General features: G+C 50.1%; 2 protein-coding genes across 2 annotated transcripts; both read left to right on the top strand.

Moving 5' to 3' along the window:
• The first annotated feature begins 34 nt into the window (after window positions 1-34).
• On the top strand, window positions 35-14,697 carry C30H9orf24 (chromosome 30 C9orf24 homolog). The gene is made up of 7 exons (XM_043453238.1): window positions 35-482; window positions 8,350-8,494; window positions 10,645-10,772; window positions 11,756-11,831; window positions 12,042-12,276; window positions 13,455-13,541; window positions 14,549-14,697. Exons 1-7 carry the CDS (start codon window positions 348-350, stop codon window positions 14,652-14,654), a joined length of 912 nt encoding a protein of 303 aa, XP_043309173.1. The 5' UTR covers window positions 35-347; the 3' UTR covers window positions 14,655-14,697.
• A 1,248-nt stretch (window positions 14,698-15,945) lies between these two features.
• Window positions 15,946-23,869, top strand: MYORG (myogenesis regulating glycosidase (putative)). The gene is made up of 2 exons (XM_043453299.1): window positions 15,946-16,268; window positions 19,841-23,869. The coding sequence occupies exon 2, from the start codon at window positions 19,907-19,909 to the stop codon at window positions 22,052-22,054; it is 2,148 nt and encodes a 715-aa protein (XP_043309234.1). The 5' UTR covers window positions 15,946-16,268; window positions 19,841-19,906; the 3' UTR covers window positions 22,055-23,869.
• Window positions 23,870-24,130: the final 261 nt, after the last annotated feature.

Below are 24,130 nucleotides of genomic sequence, written 5' to 3'. Positions count from 1 at the left end.
GCTTTGGCCTAGAAGGTCTCCGGGGACCTTGTGAACTCTTGGAAATTGGGCCCTTTTGAGAGGCTGAAGGCAGGAAGAGACTGGGGTGGGGAGTCAATCTTCACCTCCCCGGAGATGGGGCTGAGCCAGATGATATCATAATGGGCCGTGCCCATCGTAGAGAGGGAGTCATGGTGGGGTAGGAGCAAGAAGGCTGTGAGGGAGGGAAGCTGAGAGACCCTCCACAGGAGGGGGTCACAGCAGCTAGGGGTACCTGCCGGGCTGTCTGGGAAAGAAGGGGTGGTCACTGATGTCTTGCAGGAGCCCTTGGTAGGTAGAACCCACGACGGCGTCCCCCAGACCCCACTATGTTCCTCTTTTCCCAAAAGACCAAGACCCCCGTCAGCACCTACAGTGACTCCTACAGGGCCCCCACCTCCATCAAGGAGGTCTACAAGGACCCACCTCTGTGGGCCTGGGAAGCCAACAAGTTTGTGACCCCGGTAAGTGGCAAGCTGGTGTGGGAGGCTTGGGGGAGTGCAGTCCAGAATGTATGGCTGTGGGTGTCTGGATGACTGATGGTGTGGCTGTCATTGTGTTTTTGTAATTATTTGTAGTTTTGTGTGTATGTGATTCATTTGCTTAGGCATAAAACTTCTAATAATATATACAAAGGAATACAAGATCCTGCCCTCACGGTACCTTGCTACTCCACCAGGATAGGGGATGGAGAGAGACAGATGATAAGAAATAAACAAGACTGTCCAAAATTCTGTAAAGGAAATAAACATGGTACTGGAAATGAACGGTAACCAGGGAGAGCTACTTATATTGAGAGTGATGGAAGAGCTTTCTCTCTTTCAAGGTGCCATTGAGTTGAGGCTGGAAAGGTGAGCGACAGCTAGCTCACCTTTGAGCTATGTGAGGAACTGAAAGAACAGGATTCCGGGCAGAGTGATCAGAAAGCGCAAAGGCCCTGAGGCTGCCTGTAGGCTGTGCCTACAAGCATGTTTTTATGCATGCATGTCACAGTCTCCTGTAGTTGAAGACAGGTGGCCAAGTGGGGGTGTGCAGCTTCACAAAATCGAGAGGAGATGTGGGAGTCTTAACTGTGACTCTGCCCAAGGAAGATTATCTATGTGTAGCATCCAACAAAACTGCTGAGTATTTACATGTGCCAGGTACAGTACAGTTACAACCATGAAGGGCCAGGCACTGCCTCTGAGGAGCTCTCAGCAAGAAATGAACAAAGTGCCCAATGTGAAACATGCAACAGCAGAGGCTTGTGCTGGTGGAAGAACCAGAAAGAAGAGCTCACTCCCGGGACCTGAAGGGCAGGTCTACTAAGAGATCCAGGAGGGACTTCCCTGGTGGGCTAGTCATTAAGAACAAACCTGCCAATGCAGGGGACACAGGTTAAATCCCTGGTCCAGGAAGATTCCACATGCTCCGAAGAAAGTAAGCCCATGCACCTCAACTACTGAGCCTGCAGCTAGAGAAAGCTTGTGCAGAGCGACAAAGACACAGCGCGGCCAAAAAATAAATTAACTGGTTTTAAAAATGAGAGCCAGGAGGAGGATGCTTCGAGCAGAAGAGATATAAAAAAGGGCAATGCCGGGTCGGGGACCCACCAGGTACTAAGAACTAGAGCAGAGAGAGAACCCAGCCCTATGGTAAGAGAGGGGCCTGCAGACCACGAAGAGCCACAGGTTGTGTTGAGAAATGTGGTCATCATGCTCCAGGTTTTTGATCCTGGGAGTGTCATGCTTGGATTGTAAGCAACTCTGGCCACAGTGGCAAGAGATCGAAGGGACTGGGACTGGGAAAGGAAGCCCCATGAGAGGGTGAAGGATAAGGGGAGAGGATGTAGGTGGGAGATAAGGAGAGTCCGTAGCAGTGAAAAGGGGAATTTGTTGAATAGGAGGACATTTTAAAAATTATTTTTGTAATTATAAAATAAATATATGCTCAGAAAATGGGGATAACTAAGAGAAGCACAAAGAAAAAGGCCTATAATTCTCACTACCCAGAATAACCACTGATAATTTATTACTCCATGCCCTTTCAGGAAGCAAAAAAAATTTATGAAGGTGGTGTCATGTTGTATACCATGTTTTGAATCTTGCTTTTTCTGCAAAACCATCTATCAAGAACATTTTCCTGTGTCGAAAATATTCAATAATGTAATTTTAATACCTGTATGGTGTTTTACTTTATGAATGTACCAAAATGTAGTTCAGGAATTTTATATTATTGGAAATTTAGATTGCTTATAAAAGTTTGCTAGTATAGTCATTCTTGTACATTCTTTGTGTAACATCAACTGTTCTCTTAGGATAAATTCATAGATATGAAACTGTTGGGAGAAAGGTCACATCCAAAAAACTTTTTGGATATAAACTTCAAATTGCTGTGATGAGGTCATAATAATCTACATGCCCACCAGCAAGATATGAAAATGCCTGCCTGCTTTTCCAAACTCAATAGGAGAAAATTTTTAGGAAGTAGATCAACACATCTTGGTCACCATCTGGATATGAAGATGAGAGAGATTAGGATGACTCCTGGGTTTAGGGCTCTGGAAAACTAGAGGAATGTTAGTGCTACCACCTGAGATTTGGAATGCACATTAGAGAGAGGTTTGGGGTTCTTCTGGGGGCAAAAATATTCAAAGACTTCCAGGTAAAGATGTCTGATGGGTAGCTGGATATACTTATCTGAAGCAAAGAAAAGAGGTCTGGGCTACAGACGTATATTTTGAAATCAACATATTGGTGGTAGCTGAAATCATAGGAGTAATTCAGATTGCCAAAAAAGAGTAAGAAAATGGCCAAGGACAGAACTTTGGAGAACATCAATATTCAAGGGGTAGGTAAAGGAAGAAGAGCCATGAAAGGAGACAGAGTGATAGGAGGAAAAATCCAAGAGAAACCAACAAAGACAATATTATTAGACAAAACTCAGTATCAAACGTTGTCGGCACAGAAAGGGATCTCTTGGCTGTAGTAACCCTTAGCCACCTGACTATACAGCTTCGTTGAGTGGAAAGGAATGAAAGTCAAATAGCAGTAGGATTAATAATGAAAGAAAAGGCTTCTGCTTCTGACAGTATGGTGGTCTAAAACTCTGAAGGACGCTCCTGCTTACCAAACAACTAGGTCTTGCATAAAAGTTAATTTTTATTTGGTTTTGGACTGTTAGTGGAGATGAGTGGTAAGTATACTAAGATGACAGGATTGCCCTGAGAACAAATGCAACTATCAGTACTACAAGCAGGAGTTTAAGCCTTAAACTAGCTGCAAGATGGAGCAACTAAACCTGGAATCCCCAAACTGAACCAGAAAACCTGTAATTCCCAAACTGAACCAGAAAATCCAATGATCCCTGGCTCCCTGCCCCACCCACACACACATGTATATATATTCTGTGTTGGAAAATATCTTCAATGTAGGTCTCTAGGTGCCCTTCAAAGTACAGTCATTCACATCTGAGCTCATAATAAGAGATATAAGGAAACAAACCACCATATGACAGAGGCAGTAGAAACAATAAACAACAGCCTTAAACCTCTAAGGACATAAGATATTGGAATTAACAAAGAATACAAAATAAATGGCAACCCACTCCAGTATTCTTGCCTGGAAAACCCCATGGACGGAGGAGCCTGGTAGACTACAGCCCATGTGGTCGCAAAGAGTCAGACACGACTCAGTGACTTCACCTTCACAAAATAACTATGAGTCTTTAAAAATAAAATGTGAAATCATCAAAAAGAGCAAGAAATAAGAGATCGTGTTCTTAAAAGGACAGACAAATTTTTAAATGAATAGAAATTTTAGAAATAAAATATATGTTAAAACCAAAAACTCAATGGATGGGTTAAAGAGCTAATTAGACACAGCTTAACAGTGTCAGTGAGGGTCTTCCCTGGTGGTCCAGTGGTTAAGAATCTGCCTTCCAATGCAGGGGACTCAGGTTCGATCCCTGGTCAGGGAACTAAGATCTCACATGCTAGTGGAGCAACTCAGTCCGCACACAGCAGCTGGAGAGGAGCCCACGCGCCACAATGGTGAGTCCACACGCCACAACAGAGACCAGGCCCAGCCGAAACTTAAAAAAAGAAAAACCTGAGTGTCAGTAAAATGAAAGAATGAAATAAATTTTCCAGAATGCAGCACAGAGAGACAGAGAGAAAATATGGAAGAAACATTAAGCAACATGAAAGAAGGGGAAGATCTCACACAACCACTCAGAGTCCTAGGATGAAAGAACAGAAAGGAGAATAGGCATTATCTGAAGAGGAAAAGGCTCAGAATTTTCCACAACTAACGAGAAATGCATCCAAGGATTCTTAGGTAACTCATTCAAATCTGCACACCAGCTTAACAGATGACCTTAAAAATATGCAGAGAGAATTATTTTCAATGCATCTTCCTTTCAACACCAATAAATAAATAAGATAAAGACACTTACAGGCAAATAAAAATTAAAACATTTACTACCATAAGACCTGCTATAAAAGAATTTCTAAAGGATATACTTTGAGGAAAGGGAACTAATCACAAAAGGAAAATTTGAGATAAAGGAAGAAATGATGAGCTAAGAAACTGGTAAATGAGATAAATTTAAGCAAAATTGTCTACAGAAAATCATTATAATAATTTTAGCTTGTAAAATTTATTTTTTTAGCTTGTAAAATTTAAAGAAAGAATCAAAATATTAGAAAACAGTACCATGTAAATTATATATTGGAAAACAATATCATGTAAGATACAAGGATACGAAAGGAATTTTTATAAAAACTGTCATTATTCAATTATTCACAGATGATACAGTTGTACTATAGAATCTGAAAATTATTCAAATAAGAGAATTTAGAAAGTCAGATGAATATAAGATAAGTCAACCACATTTCTTTACATCAAAAACAAGTATTTAGGAGGCATAATCTTAAAGTATATATCATTTGAGCATCAAAGAGTAAAACTTAGTAGAACTAAATAACAGTCTATGCAAAACTATGCAAAAAACTATGCAAAAAACAGTCTATGGATAATATTATAAAACTTTGAATACTTTAAGAAGATACTTAAATGAAGAGGCATAACATGCTCTTGGAGAGGAAAAGTCACTAACATAGAGATTCAATACAATTCTGATTAAAATCTGAAAAAGATTCTTTGAAGAATTTGTCAAGCTGTTTCTAAAATTTATAGAGAAGAGCCAAGGCCCAAGACTAGCTAAAACACACCTGAAGAAAATGAGGACTTGCTCTATCAGATAATAATATTTATTACCAATCTACAGAAATTCATAAAGCATAGTATTACTGAAGGGATATACAAACTGATTAATAAAATAGACCAGAAATGGAGCCACACATAAATGGAAACAATATGCAACAGAGATGATTGAAAGTAAAGCTATAAAGATGTATCAGGGTGGGGTAGCTTTACAAATACATGGGAGGGACTTCCCTGGTGGTCCAGTGGTTAAGAATCTACCTGCCAATGCAGGGAATTCAGGTTTGATCCCTGGTTGAGGAACTAAGATCCCACATGCTGCAGGGCAACTAAGCCTGCACACTGCAGCTACCCAGCCGGTGCCATCTGGAGCCTACATGCTGCAACTAGAGAAGCCCCCACCCCACAACAAAAGATCTCGTGAGCTGCAACTAAGACCCAACATAGCCAAGTAGATAAGTACTTTAAAAAATTTGTGGGAGAAGTTAGATTACTCAATGAGACAACTGATCACCTTGTGGATTAAAAATAAAATTGATCCCTAGTTCACCCCAAACACAAGAAGCAGTTCCTGACAAATTAAGGCTTAAATATAGCAAGTAAAACTATACAGCTTTTAGAAGAAATTATATATTATCTCCATTATTTTAGGTAATGGGTGGATTTCCTAAGTCACAAAAGCACTACCTAAGAGATTAATAAATTCAATTATATTAAAATTAAGAACTTATGTTCATCAAAAGACACCAAAAAGAAAATGAAGATATAAGCCATGAACTGAGAGATGATATTTGTAACATGTAACTGACAAAAGAATGTGTAGAATGTATAAAGGATAATAATTCGCTGGGTTAAGATTGAGCACATGTTTTGACTTCTTCCTAAAACTCCTCTAAAACTACAATAAATGGACATTTATTGGACAAAAAATGGACAAAAATAGTGAAAAAGTGGGACAATGACAACAAAATTTCAGAAGCTGGAAAGTGTGATAGTTAAGTAACTGACAACAGTTCTGAGAAAGCTGAATCCAAAGCTAATAGTGGGAAACACAAGGCATAATTCAATTTAAAACTGTGGAATTTTCAAAAGGTTCAGAAATTAGTAATATTAGACTTCTCTGGAACTGAAGATGAGACAGGACCAAGGCTGAAACAATGATTTAAACGCTGATAAAAAGCAATTAAAAAAATTAAAAAAAAAAAAAAGCAATTAAAGGGACTCCTCTGGTGGTCCAGTGGTTAAGACTCCATGCTGCCAATGCAGAGTGTACAGGTTTGATCCCTGGCTGGGGGAATTTGGAAACTAGGATCCTGCATAATGCCTGGCTTGAACAAAATAAAAAGAAACCATTAAAACCACTAACTTCCTCCTCTAATTCATGCCATAGGGTGACTACTTGCCCATCTCTGCAAAAGTCAGAAGGCTTATTTTTCTGGCAAGGATCTCAGGACTGGGAATTCCAGGCCCAGCTAAGGTCAGGGTACCATATTGAAAACAGGTGAATCTCCATATGCTGAATGCTAAAACCCCCAGCAGCCCTATTCTCCACTAGGTTCTCAAAACACTGGCAGCCAGGTACAACTCTGAAGCCAAAGATTGAAACAGTCTCTTCAGAGAGATCTGATCAACCCAAGAGAAAAGACTTAACAGATACTGACAGAGTTTGCAACAAATAGTCTAGCCAGACCAGCCTACAATGATGCCCACCCACAGCTCAAAGCCTTCAGTAAGTTTTTATAGTCTGCTATTCATGAACAGACAATCAAAGATTATAAATATCTGAGGGAAGCCTCAAAGGGAAATACTGAAGATATCTGTGGGTTCTTTTAAATGACTATGTGTGTGTGTGCGCGCGCGTGTGTGCACGCACACGCGTCTGTGGGTTTGTGAGCATGTTTGAGTGTCTATGGATGTGTGAGCATGTCTGACTGTGTTTGCATAGATGTACATCTGTACGTGTGTCTATGAGTGTATCTGGGTGCACAGATCTATGTGTATGTCTGGATGTGCATGTGTTTGTGTGTGTGTAAAACTCAGGGGAGTGCTAAGTCTTGGGGCCCCTCCACCCACATGGAGTATGACCGTGCAGGATCTGCCCAAAGAACAAAACCTCGGCTAGCATGGAGGATTCAAGAAGCCCCTCAGCTGAGGGATTTTCAGGGGCCTAGGAGGGCTAGGAGCAGCAAGTTCTCACCCCTGGCCAAGAGAAACCTCTGCTTTTTAGATCACATGGGGGAAGTGTGGTAGCAACGTCAGCACCCCAGCACCTTGCTGCCCGCCATGATGAGGAAGTCCTGTCTGATATTTGACCTTGCTGGGTGTCCCACCTCTGTAACCCAGCTGCCTTTCATCCTGGATGCCTACAGAGACATGGGCCCACAACTAACCTGGCAATCTACATTTAGCTGAGGAGAAGGGAGCCCCCAAAGGGAGACCTTGATCTGAAATTTGGGGTGATAGGATAAGATGAGGTGAACCCCAAGAAGCAGAGGGACCTGAACCAAGATCAGGGGAAAAGTCAGGCTAGGATAAAGAATAGCACATCGTGAATGTCAGGGTCAAGCGTAATACTGGTGTCAAGATGAGAGCCACAGCAGAATTCAGGTCAGGCTGGAGTCAGAGAATTCGATTTTTAAAGTAGGTGCCCCTCTGTCCCCATTCTTCATCTCCTTTAGGGTGCCAGATTCTTCGAGGGTCCTCTCTGTCCTAAGCACCTGCCTAAGGCAGCCAGCTCCCAGGGCAGCCAGCCTGTCCTGAGGCTCCAGGTTCTACCACAGGTCTATTGCTCTGTCGGGGGAGACCCAGACCCTGATCCCAGGCAGCGCACAGTCTGAAAGAAAGAAGACAAGAACACCCAGCTCTGCCCTTAGAAGTCCTAGTCAAGGAAAGGACAGAAATGAGAACATCAGGAAATCACTCTGATTGAGGGCAAATGTCAGGTTCCAAATCCTTAGATGGAAGAAAGGGTGACTCAAGCAAAGCTGGCCTGGATATCCCTCCAGCATAGGGAGAGGGGTGGAACACCCACCTGGGCTGACCTCAAGAGCTAAATCTAGGTCCAGCCGGATGCCAAGGCTGGGGTCCCCATGCACCTAGCCGTCTCTTCCCCTCTCCCCTTGCCCAGGGCCTGACTCAGACTGCACAGCGCCATGTGGATCCTGACGCCCTGCAGAAGATGCTCAAGTGTGCTGGGCAGGACTACAGCTACAGGGGCTCCATACCAAGCCACCCCTACTTCCCTGAGAAATACTGGCTCTGTCCAGAGGAAGGTAGGGCCTCACCACTCACCCATTCAGTGACCCCAGCGAAGACCCTACACCTGAACCCAACTTGAATCCTGACCTCCACCCTGGTCCTTATCCCCATCCACAACCTGGCTTTCTATTCTTATCTCCCCCATTCTAGCTTGAGTCCCAACCACCTGCCCTGACCCTGACCCTCACCCCTGACCCTGGAGGAGGAGATCCAGGCTCTACCTTTTGGGAGCTCCCAGTCTGTGCCAAAGAACTGGAAGAGGCCTTGGTCTTATCCCTAGAGTAAGGGAGGGAGCATTAACCTCCTCCAAACAAATTCCTCCATGTGTATTCTGGGTGCCATCTTCTCCCGTCTTCTTGGTGGCCCTGTTCCATCAGTTTCCCCTTCTCTCCTGCATCCCCTTGCCCCACCACACCTCTCTCCACTCAATCTGGAAGGCTTTTCTAATTTCCCTCTGCCTAAAAATTATCTCTTGCTCCTCCCCCTAACAGCGAAGATTCTTGAAAATAAGAGTTACTCCTTATGCCTTATGAGAAATCATCTTTCTCATTTGGTTAGGTGTTTATTATTTGTCTCTCTATACATTCCAAAAGAGCAGAATGTCCTGTTTTTATTTAGAACAGGCCCCCTCCATCCAGAATAGCATCAGGCTTCCTAAGTATTTGTTGAACGAATTGATTAATGTTCAATTGAAATTGGGAATCTGCATCTCCTACACTTATATTTAACGTTATTAAAAATGATCTTGTATGGTTCCAGTTACCTCATCCATGGAACTCTTCAGTCTTTACCTTATGAGACCTACCCTGTGCATTTCATTCTGACAACTCTCTACTTTGTGAAACGCCTTCCCTCCATCTGTGAAAGGAAGATGTGAAACCCCACGAGCTTCTCTAATGCCTCAATTTCCTCGGTCTCTTGTCTAATCATTCTGGAAACATAGGTTTTCTTGAGATGCTGATCTGAGCCCTCCTCTCTCATTTCTCTCCTGAGACCATTTAATTTAACCCACAACTTTAATTACTGACAACTCCAAGTCTTTATTTCAGGCCTTGACCTCTCACTAGAATTCCACTCTCCTTTATCTGATTATGATCAGATTTACCTAAATGGCCCCAAACACTTCAAACTCAGCATGTCCAACCCTCCAACCCGGACCCCCCAGTCCCAACACACTGCCCCACGTGTACACACACCTGCTCTTCCTCTGTGGCCCCTGGACCTGCTTTCCTCATCTCTCAGGTGTGTTCTTTCACACTGTTAGTGGGGTGGATCACAGAGGAACTTACAGGACAGATTCAGGGGACTGCGTGGGTGTAGCTTTGGAGGGTTTTTACATGGGGATTTTCATTTATGATAAGTGCCAAAGTTTCTATGTAGAGATTGGATTGTAGGATTTCAAAATGAGGTAGGAAGATCAATAGACTAATAGCAATAATAATCACAATAATAATGATGGTGATAGTCTTCTGTGTGCCAGGCATTGTTCTCAGTGTTTTACATATAATAACTTATTTAAATCTCACAACAACCCTGTGGGGTAGATAGTATTATTAGTCCCATATTAAAAGTAAGGAAACAGAGACAAGATGAAATTAACTAGATCAAGGTCGCACACAGTTAATATCTGGCAGAGCTGAAATTAGAACCACAGGAGTCTGTCTGCAGAGTCCATCCTATTAACCATGACATTATTGTCTCCTGGCTTAGGCACTGTGGAAATACAGGAGTAAGATCATGGGGGATTGGAGGAAGGATTTCATCAAGCGATTTTAAGGAGGCAGAATAAGCAGACTTTGAGCCTGCATGTGGAAGATGAAAGGGAAGATTTGAAAGGAGGCCCATTTCCAGGGTTTCCACGTTGGCTGATTCAGAGAGGGTGGTGTTAGGATGAAAAGTAACCAGCTCAAAGGACACAGACCTCACTCAGAAGCTTGCTTTAGGTGGGATTCAGGCTGCATCTCAGTATCTAAGACAAATGTGGGGCCAGGATGGGCTTTTCTGGCCTAAGGGAGATTAGTGGGAGTCCAGTTTTGTGATAGGGATCAGAGGAGAGACATTTAGGGGCTCCCCAGATCCTGGGATAGAATAAGGAGTTATCCTAGGAAAAAAAAGAATAAGGAGTAATTCTGTCTTATATATCTCCACCCCTGTGATCAAGCAGACAAATGCAACCCAAACTACCTGTGTGGCAACCCAAACTACCTGTGCAGTAACCGGTATAACACGTGGAGGATGGGGCCTTACAACTGCTGGAACAAATGTACCACATACCTTCCCCGGCTGCCTAAGGTACCTACTGTGCCCAGCAAAGACGCCTGGGGTCTGGGATGGCACCCCCACCATCTGCCTCCCAAATCACAGGGTCTGACATCTCACCATTAGTTTCTCATCCCTTTCCCACCAAGGTTCCAAGGCCTTTTCCCACTTGTGAGACTAGGGTTTATATTTGCTAGGAAACAAGGGAGCTCGGGAGAGAAGCTGTGCTGGGCCCCTGAGTCCCAATCTCTAGGAACTGGGTCTCCAAGTCCCAAACTCTGGCTAGGCTGTGTGGAGACAGGGGCTGGTGCAAACTCCTTGATGTGCTACCTTCCTGAAGCTTGCCACCTGGCCCCTCTCTAGTGGTCTGGCCAAGGAGTCAGTGATAGGCTGAGTCTACCTGCTCCTCTCCTTTGTGATGATAACAAGGACAAAAGGAGGCAGAACAAGGCCCTCCAGAGACAGAGCAGATAGATACAGGACAGTCTTCCAAGGAGATAGGAAAGAGTCCGCACATGACCTCAGGCATCAAGAAAGAAGGAATATGAGAGGATTGCAGGCTATATTAGGGGCTCTTAGCTGTAGGTTGATGGCTGACCTCAGGTTAACTGAACCCTTCTGAATTAGAACTTCCTCAAGAATCAGAAATTTTCATAAGGTCCCCAAATGATTCTGATGGACAGGCAACAATGCAATATTTAAAAACTCCTTTTAGAGAGACACGGAGACACAGAGTCGGCTAGATAAGGAGGGGTCAAATCAAAGGCAAACGCTGAGACAGGGATGGCAGGGACCCAGGTACAGACCGGGTCCACCTACAGCTCCACTTCCCCCACCTCCATGCCCACCCCCCAGGGAGGCGGAGTAAACGGCGTTGCCCGGCGACAACCGCAAACACTCAGAGCGTTGGAGAGTAGAAGGCGCGGCCTGGGACTAGTCTGGGTGTTCTGGGAGAACCCACCAAGGGAGGAATTCTTCCGGGTCAGAACTTGAGGTAGCGTTTCTGCCACTTCCAGGAGGCCGGGATGGAGACAGTGGTTCGAGGAATGCCCTTGGTGTATCCTCCTAAGCCGGAGCGACTCAATGCCTACGGTAACAGATAGAGGGAAAGCAGAGGGAAATGGGTAGACCAGAAGGCCGGAGGGATGGAGACTCGAAATGTGGAACAAATGTTGAGGGTCATGGAGAGGTTGTAACCCTGTCTCGGCTTGTGTCTCCATCTCTTCCTGTCTCTGACCTCCTCTCTGGCCGTTCCCGTGACTCTGTGTCTGGGTCTCCCGGGCTCGGGGCTCGCGGGCGCAGAGCGCGAGGTAGTGGTGAACATGCTGAACTCGCTGTCACGAAACCAGCCGCTGCCGCAGATCACGCCCCGCTGCGGGTGTGTGGACCCGCTGCCGGGCCGCCTGCCCTTTCAGGGCTATGAGAGCACTTGCTCTGGCCGCCACTATTGTCTGCGTGGGATGGACTACACCGTCTCCGGGCCACCCTGCACGGAACGCCGCCTGCGGCCTTTATGCACAGAGCTGCCTACTGTAAGGTTCGCAGGGCCGCGCGCGGTGTCGCCGGGCTCCGCCCCCAAACAAGCCCCGCCCCCAGAGCCCAGCCCTACCCCCCCACCCCCTCCACCCCGCGGGTCTGCATCCCGCGCCACTTCTAGCTCTGCCCGGCCTCTGCGCCAGACCCCACTCCGCCTCCAGCCCGCGCGGTCCCCTTGCTGGGCGCCACCCTGTCCCTTCCTCGGGCCTCATGGCCTGAGCAGACTGCTGAGGGGAGAGACCTGCACAAACTGGGCTCAAGGTCCACCTGGCTCTTGTTTGTCTTCTGGAGGCTCCGCTGGAGAGCTTCTTGGAGGCACACACCCCGCGCACCGATTCCATCCCGTTCCCTCGCTCGCCGGCCCTCCCCCCTACCTGGCCACCAGGCCCTGGAGACGCAGGTTCTAGCTTGCGGAGCGCCACGTGTCCTCAGAATACTGTCCCCTATTCCTGGGCCTCGTGGTTGGTACATCGGCAGGGTTATCGTTGGGTTCTAAGAGGGCGAGGAAATGGTGACCACGTGGGTAACAGAAGGGTCCTGGCCTCCTCGGAGCCCCGCACCACCTCCGGAGATGGACAGCCTCCCGTGTTATTGTGGAGGAAACTGAGGCTCGGGCGCCCAGCAGAAGCTCAGATTGCCATCTATCTCCCTGCACCTGGTGTTAGACAAGGCGGGCTGAGCCGGGGAGAACTCCAACATCCGCGTCTGCCTAGAGAGCTGAGAAAGGGGGAGGGGGTCCTGAACCATGTCCCTAACCCTGTGGGGACACCCCGTCCCTCCCCAGGCTGAGAGAGCCTGATGTATTGAGCGAAACTGGGTCTTATCACTCAAAAGGGTGTGGAGGAGGGAGAAAGTGCCTAAGCCTCAGAAAATCGCCTCGTCGATAAGCGAGGATCCAGGGTACTCAATGACTGGACCCCTTTAACCCTCCCCGGAGTACAGCGTTCTCCGTGGTCCAGCCTGGGCGGCAGAAACCAGGCCTCGTGGGGAGAGGGACTTCCAGGTGTCTTCCTGGAGGCAATACTTCGAGGATATCTTGAAGGGCCAGGAGGCTGGAAGGGAGGATCTCCGAGCCGTAGGACAGACACCTGAAACGCGGCTCAGGGTCCTGGTCTGGGCTGGGGTGTGGGGAGAAGTGAAAAGGTCCGACTCCTTCCTGCCCACCGTTTCTTCCTTCAGGAGTGTGTCTCCCTGCGAGCACCGACCCGGAATGCAATGTGCTGTTATAACTCCCCAGCCGTCGTACTACCCCTGTCCGAACCTTAGGTAAGTCTGGCGCGCACACATGCAAATTCGCACCCACAAAAGAAGCTGTAACCTTGAGTGGCGGGGGACCCAGGGACTAGCTGGGGTGAGAACTGTTCGCTGTAATGCACCGATTGGAAGATGCCACAAGGGGGCGCTAGTGCCATGGGGAAGTCAAACTGGCAACTAAACCAGAGCCCCAGGAGAGGGCATGGAGATTGGCATTGAAGAGTTACAAGTTGGCAGTCGGGCTTCAGGAGACGGCAATGGCAACCCACTCCAGTACTCTTGCCTGGAAAATCCCATGGACGGAGGAGCCTGGTGGGCTGCCATCTATGGGGTCGCACAGATTCAGACACAACTGAAGCGACTTAGTAGCAGCAGCAGCAGCTGCAGCGGGGCTTCAGTGGGGCTTAGAGTCAAGAGATCAGGGTGTTAGGTTCAGGGCTTGAATTAAAGGGTTCAGTTCAGTTCAGTCGCTCAGTCATGTCCGACTCTTTGCAACCCCATGGACTGCAGCATGCCAGGCTTCCCTGTCCATCACCAACTCCCAGAGTTTGCCCAAACTCATGTCCATCATTCCAGTGATGCCAGCCAACCATCTCTTCTGTCATCCATTCTCCTGACTTCAATCTCACCCATAATCAGGGTCTTTTCCAATGAGTCAGTGCTTCCCATCAGGTTACCAAAGTATTGGAGTTTCAGCATCAGTCCTTCCAGTGAATATTCAGGACTGATTTCCTTTAGGATTGATTGTTTGATCTCCTTGCAGTCAAGGGACTCTCAAGAGTCTTCTCCAACACCACAGTTCAAAAGCATCAATTGATGCTTTTGAATTAAAAGGTAGGAAGTCAATGTTAGGGAGAGGGTATTGGGAATCAAAAATTTAACAGTAGTACCTGAGGTCAAGAGGTCAATGTTGGAGCCTAGGGTCAGTATTAGGGGCAAAATGTTGGGATAAGATTAACACTGAGAATTGGAGTCAGATGTATGAGGGTCCAAAAGGGCTGACCCATCTCTCCACACAGATGGGACACAAGTCACTTCAAGAAGACTGGTGGCTCCCAGAGAAACAACTATGTCGTCCACCCTGAGTTTGTGTCTGAGACCTATCCTGACTACCACTGCTGGTAGAAGCCCGGGCTGGCCGGGCCAAGGGGGCTGAACGATAAATAAATTCTTCATCCTAAAGGCTGCCTGCAGCATCTTCACCCAGCAGGATCTGGCATGAGGAGTCAGTCACTCAGGCCTCTGCCACGCCTCGTCAGCAGAGATGCAGTTTCTCAAAGTCATCCTGCACTGAGCCCTCCCCACCCCATCATGTCAGTAGTTCCCATGGGTGGCACTGAGCGCCCTCCTGACACATAACAGTAGCTCTATGAGGGGCATGTCCTCCTCCTTTCCACTCCAGAGCCCAAACTAATGGGCCCACCTAGCCACTCAGGAGGGCCCATTCACCTCCCATCCCAGGAGGGCACAGCTGACATTTCCCCAATATCCTCCAACCTAGATGTCCCATCACCCCCATACCCCAGAGGACAGAATTCTCCATCCTGCAGTCAGAGTCATGTCCCTCACCCAACCTCTTGATCTCTGTTCCCAGAGTCTCCGTCACAGCCACCCTAAAGTCTATACAGAACCCCTTACTGCCCTCCCTGACCCAAGACCAAGGGGTGGGGTCCAGAACAATTTTGGAAGATTTCATGACCAAGAAATCTTTCATTTCAAGTCACACAACAAAGCCCTGTTTCTCTGTCCCTCAAGAAGCTAGGTTTGGGGTGTTCTGGAGTCTCTGGGGTCGTTGGTATTTTTTCACCCCATTCCTCCTGGGTGCAGGTGTATGCTGGGTCACACCCACCTCCTCGCAGCACGGGCACTTACAAGGGCGATCACCAAGGGAAGTGGGTGGGGGAAGACTTTGCAAAATACCGAGCAGAATCTGGGCTTCCCAGTCCCTAACCTCAGACACTGCTGGTCTGGTCCGTTGGGAACTGACAGATCGGGCCTCCCGGAAGATGGAACTAGGCTACACTCCGTGGGGTCCTTGATTGGATCCAACCTGCATTGAACCGCTGGGATCTTCCCAGAATCCCCCTACCCTTTTTCCATCTGGGAAAAGAGCTGATGAGAGCGTTATCCCAAGACGGCCCCAACCTGCCCAAACCTGGAGGAAAAGGAATCCCGAGAGCCAGCTCTGGCCCATTACCCTGAGGCTCGCGCCTTCTCACACACATCCTAAATTTAGCCTTGGAGGTGTGAGTATCCTAACTTTCGGCAGCGGCACTTTCCCCCAGAACTACACTTCCCAGCAGGCCTGGGGAAGAGCCCCGGCCGCGTGTGGGTGAGCAACAGTCCACCAGGGGCGGGCCTGCGGGCGAGTGGGGCGGGGACTGGGGGGAGCGGGGAAGCGGGTGGTGAGCCGGGAAGCACCAGGCAGGCGGCTGGCCTGAGCTGCCCCGAGCTGGGCACAGAGCAGAGGCGGGGAAGGTAGGGGCTAAGGGGCGTGGCCTCTAGTCCGCGTGACAATGTGGGAGGATGGTCCGACGCCAGCTGCGGAGCTGGACTTCGAGACTAGGCGAGACCGAATGACCGGGGCGTGGCCGAGCAGCCAGGGGGCGGGGCCTGAGGGCGGCCTCGGCAGTCCCCAGCGAGGCAGCGCCCCGGGTCGCACCGTAGCAGCTCAACTTCTGCGAGCTTGGAGGGGATCTGCGGTAGCCTCCCTTCACCCCCACTTCTGGGGTCACTGCCGTGAGTGAGCCCCGAGGGAAGACCTTGGGTGGAGGGTGCTGGGGGAGTATTTCCTGCACTTTCTCTCCTACAGATGAGTAGGTGGGGTGAACCTAGACACCTGGGCTACTTTTGGGGCCGCGGTCACCAGCTGGCGACCGGCCCCTTGACCTCAGTCTGTCCCTTCGGACATTATAGCTGCAGCATTGGCAGTGGGTGTAGGGTATTCCAGGCTGTAGACTCAAGTCACTCGATACCCCCGGATCCCTTCGCTGCGCAGGACGGGGAGAGGGGCCCGGATCGAGTTGCCTTTGACATTTCCACCCCCACCTTACCCCTGGGAATTGTGTTGGACAAACAACTCAACGTGGAATGGCCTCCCCTCAGTTGGGTTGGGCCTGACCCTCCCCGTTAGAGCTAGCTAGAGGCCGGAAGCCAAGACTGAGGTTGACCATCAAGTGGGGAGAGGCTTGGCTAGGGCAAACCCCCACCTACCAGCCTTAGCCGGTGGTTGGCCAGATGGCGGAGGCGGCAGATTACAGGGGTCTCCAGTGCCACCGTTAACACCGGAACCACAGTCCCTGTGCCAGATGCCATTAAAACTGCCACTTCCCACCCCCAAGAAGCCTTCCTGGAGCCAGCAGCAGCACCAGCCCTTGGGAGGACAGGCCTCACCATGCCCACATCCACCCGATGGAAACCTGTCCCACCCCTTTGGCCACAAAGCTCCTCTCCTCTACTGCATTCAGAGAGCCAGTAATTATCTCCCATTCCTAAAACTTACCCTGTGGGGGTTAAACTGGGATTTTGGACTCAAGAAACCTTGCTACCTGAGTGACTTCAAACAAGCTCCTTTTTCTGTTTGGGCCACTATTTCCTCATCTGTAAAGTGGCACTGCTGCTGTGCACCCCCCAACCTGGTTCAGCGTTATTGTTAGGGTTCAGGGCCTGTGGGTTTTTGTTCTTCACCAAAGAACCTCAGAACTGTAGTAAGAAAAGATTCTTAGAACCCAAGTGTTTGAAAAGGCTTTTGAGGACACCTTGGTGGCCTCTCCATGCCTCCAGGGGTCATTAGATGGTTGGCTTAATATGATAGTTTTGAGGATGAGCTATCTCTCTTATATTAGATACAGACCCTTTCTCCCTAGATGCCCAGAAGGCACCATGGTTGTCTTGAATGAATTTTGGTGGCCTGGTCTGCCAAAGCCTGCTTTGGGTCTTGCTTAGCTTAAGGGCTTAAGGGTGTCCATGGTGGCTCAGGTGGTAAAGAATCTGCCTGCAATGAACCCAGGGTTCGATCCCTGGGTTGGAAAGATTCCCTGGAGATGGGCATGGCAACCCACTCCAGTATTCTTGCCTGGAGAATTCCATGGACAGAGGAGCCTGGTGGGCTACAATCCATGGGGCCACAAAGAGTCAGACGTGACTGAGAGACTTAACACTAGCTTAAGGGCATCAGCTAAAGGCTACTGCCTACACTTTCCAGGACTTTTCTAACCTACGCCTACAGGAAGGGAGTCCATAGTGAGGTGGGGGAATTTTGAAGGCTAAATCGTGTAGGATGAGAGGAAGGGAGTAAGAGGCTGTTCTAGACCAGCTGGAACTAACCAATTTTGAGAGTTAGGGGAAGGAGCTCAGAGATAAGGCCCCGAGATAGAACCTCACTGGTAGGGGGTGGGGGAGGATATTGTTGGGAGCTGTATATTGACATCTGGGATCAAACTTCTGATCGGCACCTTGCATTCTTGATAATGTCTTTGGGGGAGAGGAGGGGAGGTGAGAACCCTGAGCAGTTCTGGCAAGTCCTTGGAAGTCTCTGGGGACTTGGAAACAGACACTGGAATCTGGGAGGAGTCTAATTACTGTTTGTCAGTCTCCTCTTTCCTCCCCACCATGCCCCCCCGCCCCCCAACCTCCAGCTGGAGCAGATGGGCAGCTGGCGGGCTGGCAGTGTATATATCTGTGTATGCACCTGGTTGGTGCTATTTCTTTGTTGGACTCTGCCCTGAGGGCGGGGACAAGAAGGGTCAGTAGCCTTGAACAGCAGGTTGGGACATACCTCCTCCCAAGTCTGTGTTTCTCTGCAGTCATATCTGAGTCTTTAGCATACAGTATGCATAAGTGTATATGTGTGTAGTAGTGGGTGTCTGACTGCCAGAGAGTTGGGGTTGGGGAAAAGAAATTGACCCAAGATGGGTGGGTGAAATTTCCTAAAGCAGGTGGCCTAAAGGATTTAGGTTAAGGAAGGAATGAGGTTGGTAGTCATAGGATAAGCCTGGGTGGAAATGGAATCAGAAGGACAGGTGAGACCATGTATGCCTTGAGCCTCAATTTGAAAAGCTTAGTCTTCTGAACATCATGGGGGTCTTGAGCAGCTCCCTGAACTAGGGAGAGATGTAATCTGATAAGTGCTCTAGAAAGATCAGGTTAGTACCTGGGAGCAGAAGGCCTTGGGGGAAAAGAAGTTGAAATCAGGGAGGCCTATTGAGGAAGTGTCGCAATGGTGCAGGAGAGAAATAACAGTGCTCCCATGAGGATAGGAGCAAGCAGGACAGTGGGAGAGTGCTGGAGACAAAGCCAGGAGGTAACTGGCCCACAGATGTGGGTGCTGGGAGCAGAGCAGGAAGGTGAGCAGGGACAGGGACTTGGTGGTCCTGATGGCTAAGAGTAGAGGGGCGTTTGAGAGCAAAGAGAGGGAGATGTGAGAAGCCTCCAGGCCCTCATACTAAGCTCCTGACCCTTTCCTAATGTCCAAACCCACCCTGCCCTCCCCCCCGCCCAAACCAGGCCCTAGGACTGAGTCTGGCTTCAAGTAACTTGTCTAATCTCCAGATTTAATATGGCTTCTGACTCAAGATTAAATTCCATGTCTGAGCCATTCCCCTTCCTTTCTCCTCTCCCCCTCCTGCATGGGGAAGCCAGCCCACTGCAGCCCTATGCACGACGTTAAAGGTCTCAAGGAGCTCGCAGGCTTGTCTGCCTTCTCACAATCATGGCCACCACTCTGGGAGACTAGGCCTTCTCCAGATCCTTCCCCTTCTCATCAGCCTGAACAGCCCCCATGTGTGATCCAGGGAGGCCTGATTAATTCTGTGATCCTGGACAGCTCCCTGACTGTCTGGGTTTGTTCCTCCACCAGGAAAATGGAGATGCATGTCATCTGCCCCTCCCCTTTCAGAAAGTGAAAGTGTTAGTCGCTCAGTCCTGTCCCACTCTTTGAGACCCCATGGACTGTAGCCAGCCAGGCTCTTCTGTCCATGGAATTTTCCAGGCGAGAATACTGGTGTGGGTTGCCATTCCCTTCTCCGGGGGACTTTCCCAACCCAGGGATCGAGCCCCAGTCTCCTGCATTGCAGGCAGATTCTTTACCTTCTGAGTTACCTCTCCTTTCAGAGTTCTGACTAATTTTGGCAAACAGGGTGCCCATGAGAAAGGGTAGGTAAGGTGCAGACAGAACATCCTGGTAAGAGTAAAGTCTTGAGATCCCAGTATACAACTGCCCAAAATACACACTTCTTTCTTACAAAAGCAAATGTAAATACTGTGGAATGAGAAGGCTCAGTGCCACCTCTCTCTTCCCCTTCCTGAATCAGGCCGGCCAGGTTCAGATTGGCTTTGTCGGGTGCCCGCCTGCCCGCTCCTTCCTTAACTGGGGGCTGATGCCCCAGAATTCTCAGGAGAATTCCCAGGCCTACCCCCGCCGCCGCCGCTCTGGGAGCCACACAGGTCGTAAGACTCCCGAGTCCGTCGCAGCCGCAACCATGTACACCTTCTTGCCTGACAACTTTTCCCCTACCAAGCCCAAGCCGTCCAAAGAGCTGAAGCCGCTGCTGGGCTCCGCGGTGCTGGGGCTGCTGCTGGTGCTGGCCGCGGTGGTGGCCTGGTGCTACTACAGCGCCTCTCTGCGAAAGGCGGAACGCCTGCGCGCCGAGCTGCTGGATCTCAACCGCGGTGGCTTCTCCATTCGCAACCAGAAGGGCGAGCAGGTGTTCCGCCTGGCCTTCCGCTCGGGCGTCCTGGACCTGGATTCCTGCAGCCGCGACGGCGCCCTGCTTGGCTGCTCTCGCACAGCGGATGGGCGCCCGCTGCACTTCTTCATCCAGACCGTGCGACCCAAGGACACAGTCATGTGCTACCGCGTGCGCTGGGAGGAGGCGGCTCCGGGGCGCGCGGTGGAGCATGCCATGTTCCTGGGCGATGCTGGGGCGCACTGGTACGGCGGCGCGGAGATGAAGACCCAGCACTGGCCCATCCGCCTGGACGGCCAGCAGGAGCCACAGCCCTTCGTCACCAGCGACGTCTACTCCTCCGATGCCGCCTTTGGCGGCATCCTTGAGCGCTACTGGCTGTCGTCGCGCGCGGCGGCCATCAAGGTCAACGACTCGGTGCCCTTCCACCTGGGCTGGAACAGCACGGAGCGCTCTCTGCGACTGCAGGCGCGCTACCACGACACGCCCTACAAGCCGCCCGCCGGCCGAGCCGCTGCTCCAGAGCTCAGCTACCGCGTGTGCGTCGGCTCGGACGTCACCTCCATCCACAAGTACATGGTGCGGCGCTATTTCAACAAGCCGTCCAGGGTGCCAGCATCCGAGGCCTTCCGCGACCCCATCTGGTCCACGTGGGTGCTGTACGGGCGCGCGGTGGACCAGGAGAAGGTGTGGCGTTTCGCCCAGCAGATCCGCCAGCACCGCTTCAACAGCAGTCACCTGGAGATCGACGACATGTACACGCCTGCCTATGGCGACTTCGACTTCGACGAGGCCAAGTTTCCCAACGCTAGCGACATGTTCCGCCGCCTGCGCGACGCTGGCTTTCGCGTCACGCTTTGGGTGCACCCGTTTGTCAACTACAACTCTTCCCGCTTTGGCGAGGGCGTGGAGCGGGAGCTGTTTGTGCGCGAACCCACCGGCCGGCTGCCGGCTCTCGTGCGCTGGTGGAATGGCATCGGCGCAGTGCTCGACTTCACGCGCCCCGAGGCCCGCGACTGGTTCCAAGGACACCTAAGGCGACTGCGCTCGCGCTACTCCGTGGCCTCCTTCAAGTTTGACGCTGGCGAAGTCAGCTATTTGCCCCGGGACTTCAGTACCTACAGGCCGCTGTCTGATCCCAACATCTGGAGCCGGCGCTACACCGAGATGGCGCTGCCCTTCTTCTCGCTGGCCGAGGTCCGCGTGGGCTACCAGTCCCAGAACATATCCTGCTTTTTCCGCCTGGTGGACCGCGACTCGGTGTGGGGCTACGATCTGGGGCTGCGCTCGCTCATCCCCGCGGTGCTCACCGTCAGCATGCTGGGCTACCCCTTCATCCTGCCCGATATGGTGGGTGGCAACGCTGTATCTGAGCGCTCAACCAGCGGCGGCGATGTGCCGGAGCGCGAGCTGTACGTGCGCTGGCTGGAAGTGGCCGCCTTCATGCCCGCTATGCAGTTCTCCGTTCCGCCCTGGCGGTACGACGCTGAAGTGGTGGCCATCGCGCACAAGTTCACGGCGCTGAGGGCCTCTCTCGTGGCGCCACTGTTGTTGGAGCTGGCGGGTGAGGTCACTGACACGGGCGACCCCATCGTGCGCCCCCTCTGGTGGATCGCTCCCGGGGATGAAACGGCGCATCGCATTGACTCACAGTTTCTTATCGGAGACACGCTGCTCGTGGCACCCGTACTGGAGCCGGGCAAGCAGGAGCGGGATGTCTACCTGCCCGCAGGCAAGTGGCGCAGCTATAAAGGTGAGCTTTTTGACAAGACACCAGTGCTGCTCACCGATTACCCCGTTGACCTGGACGAGATCGCTTACTTCATCTGGGTATCCTGACCCAGTCCAGGGTCCAGAAACCTAGCAGCCCTAACCCTAGTCTTCATGTAGGCCTTTAACCCTCAAAATCACAACCGTGTATCCCCCAGGAAGTCCCCAACTTTATACCACCCACTAAGTGGGTAATTGACCTAAATGTGCTGGAACCGGCTCCTGTAGTGCGGGGGAGAAGACACTGAAGCAACCACCCCCACCCCCAACTCCAGTGCACAATTGTTACAGCCGTCCTCTCCACCGGCACTCCAGTCTACAGAAACTCCTTCCCTTGGATGGGGGCAAGAGAGCTCAGAGGAAAAAAATCAGCTCTCTTCCTGTAAAACACAGTTGGGTTTTAAACGCACAGAGAGGGGGACTTCCCGTGGTGGTCCAGTGGTCCACTGCAGGGGGCTGGAGTTCAGTCCCTAGTAGGGGAACTAAGATCCTGCATACCACAGTGGCCAAAACAAAAACAGAAAGGCGCAGAAAGAAGCCTCACCTTCCGTCTTTGTCCTTCTGAAGTGGTGACTTGGTCCTCTTGAAGGTCCCAAAATAGCCTCCTGCCACACTTAGAAAGGGCACATTCTTGGTGTTGGAAAGTGCCAGGCCCCGAGTTCTCAGCACTCGCCTGACCTGTGGCTGACCTGGTCCCTCCCAGCTGGCCACAACGGATGGAGGTACTTGGCCAACTGACAAGGAGGCAAGTGGTCCCCTCCCAAAGGCCGGGAGGACAGAGCCATCGTCATTGTCCCTCATTTGAGAAGAGACTCCTAACCCCGTCCTAAGGCATCTGTGAACACACATGATGCAGCCCTGGGCCAGGGTCACTGCCTGATGGGCAAAGACTCGCAAGGCCATGCAGGCCAGACTTGGTGCCTTAACTCAAGAACCTGTGTGTGTGTTCTGTGTGTATGTGTGTGTGTGAGACAGAGAGGCACCACGGTCCCTGGGTCTGTGGAATTAACACAATACCTCTGAGGCTGCATAAGCCTGGAGGGAGGGGGCAGGGAGCAAACTTGAGGTTTTAGACTTTGAACCTGGTCGCTTCCTAGGTGATGCCCCTGGGACTCTCATAGAAAATAAACAGCCCTGTCCAGATTTCGCAGCTGCCTCACTCCGTATACACATGGCAGAGGTGTGGCTTAAAAGGGAGCCGTGTTAGGGAATTCCCTGGTGGTCCAGTGGTTAGGACTCCACGTCTCTTCCACCACAGTGGGCGCAAATTTGATCCCCAGTTCAGGAATCCCACCAGCCGGGTGGGAAAATAGGGGGCAGAAAAGACAAAAAAAAAGGGGGGGGGAGTGGGGAAAGGATGTTTTTATTCTGGTGGTGGTGTGCTTCAGCACACAAACTATTGCATACAGCGACACCCACAAATAATACACACAGGGTAAGATTTTTCATTTTAGTAATTTTTCTTTGCTAAGAAGAGCAGCCAGAGAGCTTTTTCTTCCTTTGCAGCTGAGTCTGGGGAAGGAGTGGCTTGCCAGCCATGGAGAGGTGGGAAATAGGTCAGGGTTCAGCTTCCCTTAACAGCTCTGACAGCAGAATCAGCCCCTCACCCCCTAGAGAATGCATCTCTTTGCCCACTCCTCCACCCCCTCGATTTTCTTTGTGAAGAATTCTAGTGAAACTTTAGGAACACTCACTCCTGATTGTACCATTCATCTACAAACTGTGTGGCCTTGAGTAAGCTGCTTCACCTCTCTGAGCCTCAGTTTCTTCATCTATAAAATGGTGATAATAATGCCTACCTCCCAGGTTGTTGTGGGAATTATAAGCACAGATGTATGTAAAGTGCCTGGCACAAGTAGGTGCTCAATAAAAGCTATTATAGTAGTTTTTTTTTTTTTTCTTGCTTAAAAACAACATGGATTTTTTTCCAGGCTCCAGGTCCCAGCCCAGCTGGCTCGCTCTGAGCACTCAGTTGAGCTTGAGTTTGTGACCTGGGGGACACTGTGGTCCAGGAGAAAGGCAAGAGAAGAGACGTCTGAAGTGGAATGTCAGGAGCCAGGAGTCCCCAGGATATGGGGAGTACATGGAATTAGCTTCCCTCTCTTTTTGGTCAAGAGCATTTACCAGTCAGTATTCAGTGATGAG

Source organism: Cervus canadensis, chromosome 30 (genome assembly GCF_019320065.1).
Source record: "Cervus canadensis isolate Bull #8, Minnesota chromosome 30, ASM1932006v1, whole genome shotgun sequence".
Classification (NCBI taxonomy): Eukaryota; Metazoa; Chordata; class Mammalia; order Artiodactyla; family Cervidae; genus Cervus; species Cervus canadensis.
Note: the sequence above shows the minus strand (reverse complement) of the source record. Positions and strands in the feature narration are given on the sequence as shown.